Source organism: Nerophis ophidion, linkage group LG05, assembly GCF_033978795.1.
Source record: "Nerophis ophidion isolate RoL-2023_Sa linkage group LG05, RoL_Noph_v1.0, whole genome shotgun sequence".
Lineage (NCBI taxonomy): Eukaryota > Metazoa > Chordata > Actinopteri > Syngnathiformes > Syngnathidae > Nerophis > Nerophis ophidion.
In genome coordinates, this window is record NC_084615.1 from 38,054,621 (window position 1) to 38,069,042 (window position 14,422).

General features: G+C 38.0%; 1 protein-coding gene across 6 annotated transcripts in view; it reads right to left on the reverse strand.

The window, feature by feature from the left end:
• Nucleotides 1-12,409, reverse strand: part of trim54 (tripartite motif containing 54) — a 21,539-nt gene extending 9,130 nt beyond the window's left edge. The window contains exons 1-7 of one of the 6 annotated variants that reach the window (XM_061900819.1): nt 11,858-12,409; nt 11,522-11,700; nt 4,740-4,917; nt 4,056-4,151; nt 1,986-2,219; nt 1,889-1,911; nt 1,694-1,818 (exon numbers count right to left, since the gene is read on the reverse strand). In XM_061900819.1, the coding sequence (XP_061756803.1) occupies nt 1,694-1,818; nt 1,889-1,911; nt 1,986-2,219; nt 4,056-4,151; nt 4,740-4,917; nt 11,522-11,700; nt 11,858-12,070 (1,048 nt within the window). In that variant the 5' untranslated portion in view covers nt 12,071-12,409. The remainder of the gene's footprint in view (nt 1-1,693; nt 1,819-1,888; nt 1,912-1,985; nt 2,220-4,055; nt 4,152-4,739; nt 4,918-11,521; nt 11,701-11,857) is intronic. The other 5 variants (XM_061900816.1, XM_061900817.1, XM_061900818.1 and 2 more) reach the window with 5 other exon arrangements.
• Between the last annotated feature and the right edge of the window lie 2,013 nt (nt 12,410-14,422).

Genomic DNA, 14,422 nt, shown 5'->3' on the forward strand with positions numbered 1-14,422 from the left:
TTATTAAATGAACAAATTGCCAAAGATTCAGCAACTCAGATGTCCAAAATACTGTGTAATTACGCCATGAACAGAGACAACCTTTAGCCGTGTTTGCTGCAGCACTAATATTTCCTGACAGTCTGTGACGTCACACGTACTCGTCATCATTCCGCGATGTTTTCAACAAGAAACTCGCGGGAAATTTAAAATTGCAATTTAGTAAACTAAAAAGGCCGTATTGGCATGTGTTGCAATGTTAATATTTCATCATTGATATATAAACTATCAGACTGCGTGGTCGGTAGTAGTGGGTTTCAGTAGGCCTTTAAATTATTAGCCTGTGGAAAAAGTTAATGTTGATATTTACCTCAGAAGGCTGCAAATAGAAAAAAAGGCATAACATTTTTTTTTATCAAAATTGTACTTAATATACCATTTATGTTTTTTCGTTTCTTTTTTGAAAGTTGATTTGGCACTATTAAGTTATATAAGCGTTGCTTGTTCCATATTCAGTGTTAAAGCAAATCAGTGTAGCAAACTAGGCAATAATTAACGTTTCATTCATGCACTTTCTTTTGCTACTTCAAGGCTTGAATGTTTGATTCATTCATTATTGTTATTTTATTTTGAAATTCATTATTAGCCTGTGGTAAAAGTTTATTTTGATATTTACCTCAGAAGGCTGCAGGTAGAAAAGAGGCATTACATTTTTATAAAACATTTTTTATTTTTGATATGCCATTGATGTTTTTTAATTATTGTTTATTATTTGAATTGGTATGATCTGATGTCCGGATCATACCCATATTGTAGTTTTTGTTTCCATTCTGGTATCACTCTGTTGTTTGACGTCCTTATTTCCTATTTGCTTTGTCACCATGGTTGTTTATTATTTCCACCTGCTTTTCTCGGTTCTCGCACACCTGTTACTATTGATTGCTACCTTATTTAAGCTTGCTCCTTTTCGTTGTTCTGCCTGGGATTCTAATTTGCCTTCGTGTAACGGTGACGACTGATTTATATGTATATTCACGCTAGCTTACACGCTACGCCTTTGTTTATTCCAAGCTCTCATGCTAAGTGTTTTGTTTTCCCTTTTCGTGCCTTCGTGCCTAGTGTTTGTGTTTCCGTTTGTTTTCCTAGCATCCATGCTAGTGCTTTGTGTTTGCCTTTTCTGCTTAGCTCCAGTGTTTTGTTTGTAGTCCGTTTTATTACTTTAATAAATCCTTTATTTCTTACCTTTTGCTGTGTTCTTGCCCGACGCATCCTTGGAGGAACAAACCCGGTATCGTGATGCCACACAGTCTTCACATGAATCTCGATTTTGCATGTCACTAAAAATGTATTTAAGCCTTGCTTGTTCAATATTCAATGCAAAACTTGTTTGGGTCACTATTAGTTAATTTGTTCAACATTGGCCTGCGGCTTTGTTCAGTTTTAAATTTTGGCTTACTCTGTATTTGAGTTTGACACTCATGCTGTATAGTATTCCTCCAGCATAATGGTCATTTGGTGACATAAATGATGGTATTTTAGGAGGTAATCATTGAAGTCTGACATCACTGAGGGCCTAGGTGGGAAACGCACGGCCCGCCACTAGTACAACTCAACATGGTGTAATGCGGTGTTTTATAAGTTTTGTTCACCAGGACACTTTGGTTAAACTCTGAATTGTACCACTTCAGAAGTGTGTGTATTTAAGTGTACAAACGGTGGCAGAAGTCGATGCTGGTCAACATATCAACGATGTCGTCGACGTCGATGACAAAATGGCTCATGTTGTCGTATTCGAGTTGCGGACGCAGGTCGTTGCCGTCTCGTGTGGTCGCCGACATCCTGATGAAAAAGGGACACTTTATTTAACCTGCTGGACAGACTTTGTTACTGCAACTTGTACACAACTTACTTGTCCAGTATGACAGCAGCATTCTGAGTACACAGACAGATACTTATTTCGTCATTGAAGTATCCATGTTGATCCTTATGGGTGTCATGTGACTGACCTGGATGAAGAGCGCCATGTGCGGCTCTTCTGCGACCTGGATGGCCGACTCCACCAGCGTCACGGAGGCCTCCAGCCGCTCGCCGTGCTGTCGTACGAGCGCCCGCACCTGCTGCAGCTTTTCGTCCTGCTCCCTGGTGATCAGACGCACCAGCTCCTGTTTCCGCTCATCCAAGATGGCCGTCAGCGTCTCCAGCTCGCTGGCGACCTGCTCGCGCCGGTGGCAAGCATTCTCCTGAAAGCGGGAAACCACATGAACTTGGTGGAGCGTAAACGTGCAAAGTGATCCAGTGGTATTTAGGGCAGGGGTGTCAAACTGGTTTTCATTGAGGACCACGTCGCAGTCTTGGTTGCCCTCAGACGGCCGCTTTTAACAATGAGTAATATACAGTGGGGCAAAAAAGTATTTAGTCAGCAACCGATTGTGCAAGTTCTCCCACTTAAAATGATGACAGAGGTCTGTAATTTTCATCGTAGGTACACTTCAACTGTAAGAGACAGAATGTGGAAAAAAATTCAGGAATTCACATCGTAGGAATTGTAAAGAATTTATTTGTAAACTATGGTGGAAAATAAGTATTTGGTCAAACATTCAAAGCTCTCACTGATGGAAGGAGGTTTTGGCTCAAAATCTCACGATACATGGCCCCATTCATTCTTTCCTTAACACGGATCAATCGTCCTGTCTCCTTAGCAGAAAAACAGCCCCAAAGCATGATGTTTCCACCCTCATCCTTCACAGTAGGTTTGGTGTTCTTGGGATGCAACTCAGTATTGTTCTTTCTCCAAACACGACGAGTTAGATTTTTTTCTTCTTATTCTGTCTCTCACAGTTGAAGTGTACCTACGATGAAAATTACAGACCTCTGTCATCATTTTAAGTGGGAGAACTTGCACAATCGGTGGCTGACTAAATACTTTTTTGCCCCACTGTATGAATATAAATGTGTTTATATAATACATTAACAATATATATAATTTTACATAAGCTATAAAAAGTAGAGGCAATTAAGTCCAATTTTAAAACTCATTTTTATCTCCAAGATTTCTCATTGTATCCCTTTGGTTGAGTTTTTTCTTGCCCTGTTGTGGGATCTGAGTCAAGGATGTTGTTGTGGCTTGTGAAGTGAATTAGTGAAGTGAATTATATTTTATATAGCGCTTTTTCTCTAGTGACTCAAAGCGCTTTACATAGTGAAACCCAATATCTAATTTTTACATATAAACCAGTGTGGGTGGCACTGGGAGCAGGTGGGTAAAGTGTCTTGCCCAAGGACACAACGGCATTGACTAGGATGGCGGAAGCGGGGATCGAACCTGCAACCCTCAAGTTGCTGGCACGGCCGCTCTACCAACCGAGCTATACCGCCTTGTGCAGCCCTTTGAGACAAGGGCTATATAAATAAGCCTTGATTGGTTGATTGATTGAAAAAAATATAGTTAAATTTCACTCTAAAAACTGGCAGTACAAAATGTTACAGTCAAAGCTGTTTTTTTAACAGCATATGAAAAAATGGAAAAAATAGAATGGAATGGAGAAACAATACCACTGTTTTTCGCGGTAAAATTCAAGCAACAGAGCTGCCAGTTGTTGTTTTTTTTGTTTTTACTGTAGTTTTAATGTCTTGTTTTGTTTGTTTTTTTTATGTTTTAGTCTCTTACTGTATATGAAAAAAAACCCAGTACCAAAGTAGATTTTACGGTAAAAACTCAGTCGCCTCAATTTAACCGTAAAATCTATTGTCAATTTTACAGTCTACAATTTGATTGATAATTTGTTTTGAAATCATAAATCTAGCAGATATGTAAGTACAATATTTAACAAAAAATATTTTTGGAATACATGATGATATAATATTTTGATATTATTGAATTTTAAATGATTGTATGCAGTAAATTATTTTTAATGTCAAAAGGGAAAGAACAAATATTTTCAGTAAGAAAAGATTAAGCATTTTATGAGCACATGTTATTTCCAGGCTTTCACAGGCCACATAAAATAATGTGGCGGGACAGTTTTTGCCACCGGGCCTCGAGTTTGGCACCTGTGATTTAGGGTGTACTTTGTTACCTGGATGGCGTTGCATACTTCCTTCATGTGCGTGATGGCAGCCTGGATGTGGTCGTTATTGGCAACCAGACCGGCGATGCTGTCACTGAGTTCAGTCTGCGAACATGAGGCAAACAACAACCTGCAACAGCTGTCCTTGTTCACACCTAGAAGACAAATGACGCCCCCTAGAGGATAATTCACACTGCATCAAGTTGTGCCGCTTCATCTCCATTTCAGATGAGTCAATCAGAGTGCGACATAGCGGCCAAATGTCGCCGCCGCCATCTGCCGACTGTTTTTGTCTTGGACTGACTAAACGTTTGTGACTTCATCCTCGCTGGCCTTCACACTTTTGTGTCTGTGCGTTTGCTGCACATTCACATTCAGGTGTGTCATCTTTGTCCACTTCTGTTGTGATGCGGCGTCCCTCAGGGCTCCCTCCTTGAACCCATGCGGTTCTCACAAGCGTGTGTGTTCAGCAGGGATGTAGCGGCATGTGGCAAGAAAGTTAGTTTTAAACTAAGGTGGTTCGGTTAGTTCTGTAAATTTCCTTTGTGTATAAAGAGAATGTGTAGTTTTCGGGTGGCTACACTGATAAAAGACAATTATTTCTTCCTCGTCAACATTCATTCTGTATCGTTTTAATGTCGCCCCCTGCTGGCTGGGCCGCACGAGTACAGGGGAATAACATTGTTGCCTTACCTTGAGCCGCAGGTAGACGCTGCTGAGCGGCGCCACGTCGCACTCTTTGTGCCGGCCGAACACTTTGCACATGGAGCAGGTGGGCGTCTGGCAGGACAGGCAGTAGATGTTGATCTTCTCGTCTTCGTGCTCGTCGCATGTCAGCTGCTGTTGCGTCTCAGGCTTGACTATAACTGCCCTGCCGGGACAGGAAGTCAATGTGAACTTGTGTTGCTCTACGTTGACGTGAGGTTCTATGTGGAGGAAAAAAACTCAAGTACCAATGTTCCAGACCTCAGTTTCTTTTTACACTTTTCTAACAGCTGACAATGTTAAATGTGACTCAAAATATTTAATAAAGCTTTTGTGGTTGTTTCACTTTCTGTTCTCTCTCGCGAGTAAAAAAAAAAAGTGTTCTTTGCCATTAAACAGTTGTTGGCTGGTCAGCTTCTTAATTGGTGACAAACTTAGACGTCACAAAGCCACAACATGGAGAGATTTGTTTGGCCGACATAACACTTTGTTGTTTATTTGTCATCTTGCAAGCAGGAAGGTGTCACTATATGGCAACCATGTTCTTTTTTTTCTCTCTCTCTCTCTCTCTCTCAACAACATTACTGACTCATTTTCTATTTTTATTAGCCACTCTTGTCTCCTTTCATCCTTTCATCTACCAACCCACATATAGTCGTGGTCAAAAGTTTACATAGACTTGTAAAGAACATAATGTCAGGGCTGTCTTGAGTTTCCAATAGTTTCTGCAACTCATATTTTTTTTTTGATAGAGTGATTGGAGCACATACTTGTTGGTCACAAAAAAGACATTCATGAAGTTTGGTTCTTTTATGAATTTATTATGGGTCTACTAAAGATGTGACCAAATCTGCTGGGTCAAAAGTATACATACAGAAATGTTAATATTTGGTTACATGTCCCTTGGCAGGTTTCACTGCAATAAAGCGCTTTTGGTAGCCATCCACGAGCTTCTGGTTGACTTTTTGACCACTCCTCTTGACAAAAGTGTTGCAGATCAGCTAAATGTGTTGGTTTTCCGACATGGACTTGTTTCTTCAGCATTGTCCACACATACTAAAGCAGGGGTCACCAGATGAGTAGCCCACTGGCCTGTTCTAAAAATAGCTCAAATAGCAGCACTTACCAGTGAGCTGCCTCTATTTTTTTTACATTTCATCTATTTACTAGCAAGCTGGTCTCGCTTTGCTCGACATTTTTAATTCTAAGAGAGACAAAACTCAAATAGAATTTGAAAATCCAAGAAAATATTTTAAAGACTTGGTCTTCACTTGTTTAAATAAATTCATTTATTTTTTTACTTTGCTTCTTATAACTTTCAGAAAGACAATTTTAGAGAAAAAATAAAGCCTTAAAAAGGATTTTAGGATTTTTAAACACATATACCTCTTTTTACCTTTTAAGTTCCTTCCTCTTCTTTTCTGACATTAAATCAATGTTCAGGTAATTTTTATTTTTTTATTGTAAAGAATAATAAATACATTTTAGTTTAATTCTTCATTTTAGCTTCTGGTTTTTTTAACAAACGATATTTGTGAAATATTTCTTCAAACTTATGATTAAAATTTAAAAAAATATTCTGGCAAATCTAGAAGATCTGTAGAATCAAATTTAAATCTTATTTCAAAGTCTTTTGAATTTCTTTTAAAATTTTTGTTCTGGAAAATCTAAAAGAAATAATAATTTGTCTTCGTTAGAAATGTAGCTTGGTCCAATTTGTTATATATTCTAACAAAGTGCAGATTGGATTTTAACATATTTAAAACATGTCATCAAAATTCTAAAATTCATCTTAATCAGGAAAAAATACTAATGATGTTCCATAAATAATTTTTTTAATTTTTTCAAAAAGATTTGAATTAGCTAGTTTTTCTCTTCATTTTTTTACGGTTGAATTTTGAATTTTAAAGAGTCCAAATTGAAGATAAACTATGTTTCAAAATTTAATTTTCATTTTTTTCGTGTTTTCTCCTCTTTTTAACCGTTTTCTTCAGTGTTTTTTTCATCATTCATTCTCTTCAAAAAACCTTCCGTAAAAGGAAAAAAAATGTACGACGGAATGACAGACAGAAATACTCATTATATACATATATATATATATATATATATTTTTTTTTTTTTAAAGGTAAATTGAGCAAATTGGCTATTTCTCGCAATTTATTTAAGTGTGGATCAAACTGGTAGCCCTTCGCATTAATCAGTACCCAAGAAGTAAATCCTGGTTTCAAAAAGGTTGGTGACCCCTGAACTAAAGAAATCAATAAAGTACTATCCATCCATCTATCTATCTATCTATCTATCTATCTATCTATCTATCTATAAGTCAGGACTTTAGGAAGGCCATTCTAAAACCTTAATTCTAGCCTGACTTAGCCATTCCTTTACTCCTTTTAACGTGTGTTTGGGGTCATTGTCCTGTTGGAACACCCAACTGCGCCCAAGACCCAACCTCCGGGCTGATGATTTTAGGTTGTCCTGAATAATTTGGAGGTAATCCTAATTTTTCATTGTCCCATTTACTCTCTGTAAAGCACCAGTTCCATTGGCAGCAAAACAGGCGCAGAGCATAATACTACCACCACCATGCTTGGCAGTAGGAATGGTGGTGGTAGTATTATGCTCTGGGCCTGTTTTGCTGCCAATGGAACTGGTGCTTTACAGAGAGTTAGGGTTAGGGTTAGTTTGGGCGCAGTTGGGTGTTCCAACAGGCCAATGACCCCAAACACACGTCAAAAGTGGTAAAGGAATGGCTGTATCGTGCTAGAATTAAGGTTTTTTTTAGAATGGTCTTCACAAAGTCCTGACTTAAACGTGTGGACAATGCTGAAGAAACAAGTCCATGTCAGAAAACGAACAAATTTAGCTGAACTGCACCAATTTTGTCAAGAGGAGTGGTCAAAAATTCCACCAGAAGCTTGCCAGAGGGTTGTGGATGACTACCAAAAGCGCCTTATTACAGTGAAACTTGCCAAGGGACATGTAACCAAACATTAACATTGATGTATGTATACTTTTGACCCAGCAGATTTGCTCACATTTTCAGTAAACCCATAGTAAATTCATAAAAGAACCAAACTTCATGAATGATTTTTGTGACAAACAAGTATGTGCTCCAATCATTCTATCACAAAAAAATAAGAGTTGTAGAAATGATTGGAAACTCAAGACAGGCATGACATTATGTTCTTTACATGTGTATGCAAACTTTTGTGTTGCGATCCGCCACACGGATCGTTTGTTGTTTAGATTTTTGAGTTTGTTTGTGCACTTCCTGATTTGTTTCTATCACCATGGCAACTTCATCATCTCCACCTGCACTGCCTTTCTGTCGCACACCTGTTTTTGATTATTGTTTTAGTACTTAAGCCCGCCTGCTACCTGAGTTCTGTCTGGATCTTTTGTTTGCTCTACGCAACATTTGCGGTGGTAATTCTTCTTTGTATTTACTCTGCTAAGTCTCATCTTAGCTTCGCGTGCGCTCTGCACGTCGTTCCCAGTGGACTTTGAACTCAACTCTTGCTAACTGTTAGCATTTAGCTTCCCGTGGCACGTCTTTGCTTTACCTTTTGTCAAGTGTTATTTTGTATTTTATATATTAAACAAGCTCCTACCTTCTATCCTGCCTTGTCCGAAGTCCTGTAGCATCCGGTGGTGACAACTCGCGCATCAAAATGCGTACAAATCGCAACATTTTGACCACGACTGTACCTACTCAATTATACCTATCTAGATCAAGGGTGCTCAAATGTTTTGCCTCCAAGGGCCAAAGTGAAAAAGTGCCAGACCGCAAAAGCAACACCATGAGTGAGGAGTTTAGCCAAAAGTCACCATATTTGAGATAGATGGCAACAAGTCACCCTTGTATGCAGTGTGGGCTTGAAAGACAGCAGTTTGCATATTTATGTGGAGCCACCCATTGGCAGGCCACATGAATCAACTTAGTGGGCCAAATATGTCCCCAGGGCCCCCCTTTGAGCACCACTGATCTTGACTGATCTATCTCTTGCCTTACCCACCTCCCTTCCTATTTACTTACCTATCTATAAATCATTTTACAAATCTATGTTACAAATATTGTGAGAATAAAATTAATTCATCATTTAGGAGATGCATATTTTTGATTACATTTAATTTGCTTTGTCACATAACACCAAGCATATTTAATGCACAAAATGTTTCAAAAGGCATCCTGTGATTTGCCCGTGTGGAAAAAGCAGAAAAAGGTCAGCTCTTATTGGACGTGATCATTAGATGGTGTGTGGGTCCTTTGAGTCGGCGTTTGTGATAATAAGATGATTAAAAGGACATTTTCAACTATTTGTCATCAGAAACAATCACTACTATAATGAAGGGGGCCCGGGACTCCTCCACCAGCCAACGCTCTGACTCACTAAACGTCTACTTGGCCATGAAAGTGACAACAGTGTGTGTGTGTGTGTGCGTGTGTGTGTGTGTGTGTGTGTGTGTGTGTGTGTGTGTGTGTGTGTGTGTGTGTGTGTGTGTGTGTGTGTGTGTGTGTGTGTGTGTTCCTACTTCCTAGTCACTGCCGTTGTGTCCTTGGGCAAGACACTTTACCCACCTGCTCCCAGTGCCACCCACACTGGTTTAAATGTAACTTAGATATTGGGTTTCACTATGTAAAAGTGTAATTTACTATACTATTTATACCCTTCTTGTGATATCAACAAGGAAACGTACCTTCCATGTGAGGACTGGTGAACAAGTTAGGACCGAAATCATGGTCCCAATACAGAAAACCTTTGCATTTACTAGAGCAGTGGTTCTCAAAAGGGGGTACGCGTACCCCTGGGGGTACTTGAAGGTATGCCAAGGGGTACGTGAGATTTTTAAAAACATTCTAAAAATAGCAACAATTCAAAAATCCTTTATAAATATATTTATTGAATAATACTTCAACAAAATATGAGTGTAAGTTCATAAACTGTGAAAAGAAATGCAACAATGCAATATTCAGTGTTGACAGCTACATTTTTTGTGGACATGTTCCATAAATATTGATGTTAAAGATTTCTTTTTTTGTGAAATGTTTAAAATTAAGTTCATGAATCCAGATAGATCTCTATTACAATCCCCAAAGAGGGCACTTTAAGTTGATGATTAATTCTATGTGTAGAAATATTTATTTAAAATCGAATCGCTTGTTTATTTTTCAACAAGTTTTTAGTTATTTTTATATCTTTTTTTCAAAATAGTTCAAGAAAGACCACTACAAATGAGCAATATTTTGCACTGTCATACAATTGAATAAATCAGGAACTGATGACATAGTGCTGTACTTTACTTATTTATCTTTTTTTTCCAACCAAAAATGCTTTGCTATGATTAGGGGGTACTTGAATTAAAAAAATGTTCACAAGGGGTACATCACTGAAAAAATGTTGAGAATCACTGTACTAGAGAATGTCTCATTTGCACCCCTGGTGGTGAAATCAACCAAAATGAGGATGGTCCCAAAAAGGAAGGATTTTTCAAATTGACTGTGTGTCGGTTGCCCTCCCGTGAATGCTTGGGTTCCCTGCGTGTACTCCAGCTTCCTCCCACCTCCAAAGACATGCACCTGGGGATAGATTGATTGGCGACACTAAATTGGCCCTAGTGTGTGAATGTGAGTGTGAATGTTGTCTATCTGTGTTGGCCCTGCGATGAGGTGGCGACTTGTCCAGCGTGTATGACGCCTTCCGCCCAATTGTAGCTGAGATAGGCACCAGCGCCCCCCGCGACCCCAAAGGGAATAAGTGGTAGAAAAGGGATGGATGGATGAACGGTTTTAAAAGTGCTCCCCCTCTGGTCAACATATGTAATTACAAGTGTGTGTAAGGAATTGAAATGCGCCCCCTTTGGCCAAAATTTATTTAATTTTTTTTATATATATAGGGACATACTGTAATAACTTTAAGTAAATAAAGAAGATTAAAAAACAATTACAAACAAAACATAATTAACTAAAATCTTACTTTTTACATATTTGCGTAGATTGTATAAAATATTAATGTTGTAAATACAAATCTTTATATATCTAAAAAGGGTGGTCCTAAAGATACAGGCATTTTTCGGAGGTCTCAAGAAGGTAACAAAGACAATAATTTGTGTTTGTGTGTGTGCATGCACTTACATGGAGACAAGTGTACATTTTGCCCCGCCCTCCCATGACTACTTTTACCAGCAATTAAATACAAACTCAGCCTGAACCCTTCTCATTTATCACATTACTCAAGTCAGGTACAGTATTCTGTTGTTGAATAGTATGTATTTATTTTTTATTTTTTTTGCATGTCTTACATACAACATCTATTATCTCACACATTACATTATTGTTAATTTGTAACATTTTGAGATTAAAAAAAAAACAACCTTTGGAGACAAAGTGGGCATATTTTAAATAGTTCACTCGCTTTGATTAGGGTAAAAAACATTTAAAATCAATTTCTAATAACGTCACACTTTTTTGTTTATCCATCCATCCATCATTTGCCTATTCACGGCAAATCCATTCATCACCAAATGGTATGTAATATCGCCCTCTAGCGGCAGCAGGGATTATTACAAGTAGCTAACTTTAGTACAGTATTTTGATTTCTGAAAAAGAAAAACAACAATGTGGAATTTTTCTGATGAAGCCAGCAGCAATATGTGAAGATATGAAAAAAAAATCCAAACATTATCTAGGTGTATTGAAAATTTGTTGTAAAATGTTAAGTTGTTGTTAATATTTGTTCAGTGTAAATGCCAAGTTGTGTACTTGTCGTTACCGTGAGGCCTCCTGATGTCTGTACATGTCGATGATGTTCTCCACCAGCAGGTTCCTCTGCAGGCCGTACACGCCGTGGCGGTCCAGGACCACCTCGTGACGACACGACGGGCAGCGGAAGCGACTCCCGCTGGTGGCCACGCTGGACGAGCTGCGTGACTGCCCCGCAGGGTTGGACGACTGCACAACAACACAGAGCGAACACGTCAAAACAAAGATGCTTGACTTCCAAGATCTAATTTCAAAGAAAATGACTTCATCTGTTCCAGGGTCAAACTCTGGCCACCATAGAAGCTCGTAGGTGTAAATAGTTGATCTTAGCAAGGGCGCCACTGGCCTGGAAGATGTCGTTGGCGCATTTTCTGCAGAGGTTGTGCTGGCAGGGCAGGATGACCACCGGCTTGGAGAACATCTCCAGGCAGACGGGACACATCAGCTGCTTCTCCAAGTTCTCCATGGTCGCTCCGCCGCTGCCGCCACCGCCGGCAGAGGACCCACGACCTCCCTGATTACGACCAGAGCTGCCAACCGCCTGAAGGGCAAAGTTCATCCCCTCCTGGGGTCGAGGATGAAAAGCAGAGAAGGTTCTGAAAGCTTAGAACTCTACTCTTTGCTGTAAAATTCCATGTCAGTAGAGTCCAAAATGTTTCTTGAAGACTTTTGTCCAGCTGTCCATCCCTTTTTTTACCTCTGCGCCATCGCTCTGTGTAAAGACTCCCGCCCAAGACCCAAAGTCCCTGTCCCCCCCTGACTGGAGTTATTCTTAGCGGCTACGTTTGTTCTGGCTTCAATTACTGCCTCAACAGAATTCCACAAACAGACCACTGGAAAATCCAGGCGTGGCAGAGGGTCTCTCTTTGCTTCTGTGTTTTTCTTTTGTCCCTAACGTTGGGAGTTAAAAGGGGACATGGTGTTGTGAAATTGGGAATGTTGCTAACGCAACATTTTTTTGGGTTCTTCCGAGGATGTTGTAGTCGTAATGATTTGTGCAGTCCTTTGAGACATTTGTGATTTGGGGCTATATAAATAAAAATAAACATTCATTCAACGCGATGCAACTGGTGGCAACCATGTTTCAAGCCCTGTAACATACTGCTTGTTTTCTGGAGGCCAACACGGTGAACTACTGGTTTTTGCGGCAGATTTAAAATAAAATATATTATGAAAAGGCTTTATTTAGAACTATGGAGGGTCAAATGGGACAAAATTAAATAATTATATACTTAAATAATTTGAGAAATGTGTCATTTATTAATTATGCTTGAAAATAAATACAAATGTGTTATTAAATGTGTAGTTAAATGGTAATGCAAAACTACAGTGAATTTTGTGTATTTTAATTGATTTCATTATTTCAAGATTTAATTTATTCATGATCATGATTCATTTAATTATTTTATGATTTAATTTAGTATTTAGCTATTTACTTATTTGATTATTTAAAGTTGTATTTAACAGTTTTTTATTTAATTATTTTACCATTTTGTTATTTCACAATTGTATTACTACTGTCATGATTCCGCAAATGTATTTAATTATTTAAATAGTTATTTAATTATTTTGTAATTTAATTATTTTGCAATTTACTTGTTTTATAATTTGATTTATAGTTTAGTGATTTACCTATTTCATTATTTATTTATGTATTCAATAGTTTTTTTATTCAAATGTTTTACAATGTTATTATTTAGCAATTGTATTATTAATTTCATAATTGGGTGTTTAATTCAATTATTAAAAATGTATTTAATTATTTTGTGATTTAAATAATTATTTTGCAATTTAAATATGCATTTCATTACTTTATAATTTAATTGATTGTTTAATGATTTAAATATTACACAATTTAGTGATTTATTTAAGTATGTTATGATGTAAATAATGATTTCACAATGTTATTAATAATTCATGATTTATTTCACAGACCTGTGTGAACATGCCAAAGGATGACTGAAAACAAAAATGTATTAGAAAAATAAATACACCTCAATTTGGATATTCTAGAATAATTTGAATACTATTGCAAATAAAACCACTTTTAAAATATTGCCAATAATAGTTTTTTATTCATTATTTTTACATTAATATTAATTATTTTAATTATGAAATAGGTTAATAACTATATAAAAGTATTTCTTACATTTCATCACTACATTAAGTGAAAAAAGATCAAAATATATTTTGGCCTCTATTGTGCATGTACTAAGTAGTCTTAATTTAGTAGCTTAATTGGTTCCGTAAAAGCGCTCTAAACTCAGTTGGTCGCTACATCTGTAAGTGCAAGTTAAAACATCACTATGCAAAGCTAAAGCCATCTATCAACAACACCCAGAAACGCCGCCGGCTTCGCTGGGCCCGAGCTCATCTAAGATGGACTGATGCAAAGTGTAAAAGTGTTCTGTGGTTTGAAAAGTCCATATTTCAAATTGTTTTTGGAAACTGTGGACGTGGTGTCCTCCGGAACAAAGAGGAAAAGAACCATCCCGGTTTTTCTAGGCGCAAAAGTTAAAAAGCCAGCATCTGTGATGGTATGAGGGTGTATTAGTGCCCAAGGCATGGGTAACTTACACATCTGTGAAGGCACCATTAATTAATGCTGAAAGGTACGTTCAGGTTTTGGAGCAACATATGTTGCCATCCAAGCAACGTTATCATGGACGCCTCTGCTTATTTCAGCAAGACAATACCAAGCCACGTGTTACAACAGCGTGGCTTCATAGTAAAGGAGTGCGGGTACTAGACTGGCCTGCCTGTAGTCCAGACCTGTCTTCCATTGAAAATGTGTGGCTCATTATGAAAAGTCAAATACGACTACGGAGACCCCGGACTGTTGAACAACGTAAGCTGTACATCAAGCAAGAATGGGAAAGAATTCCACTTGAAAAGCTTTAAAAATTGGCCT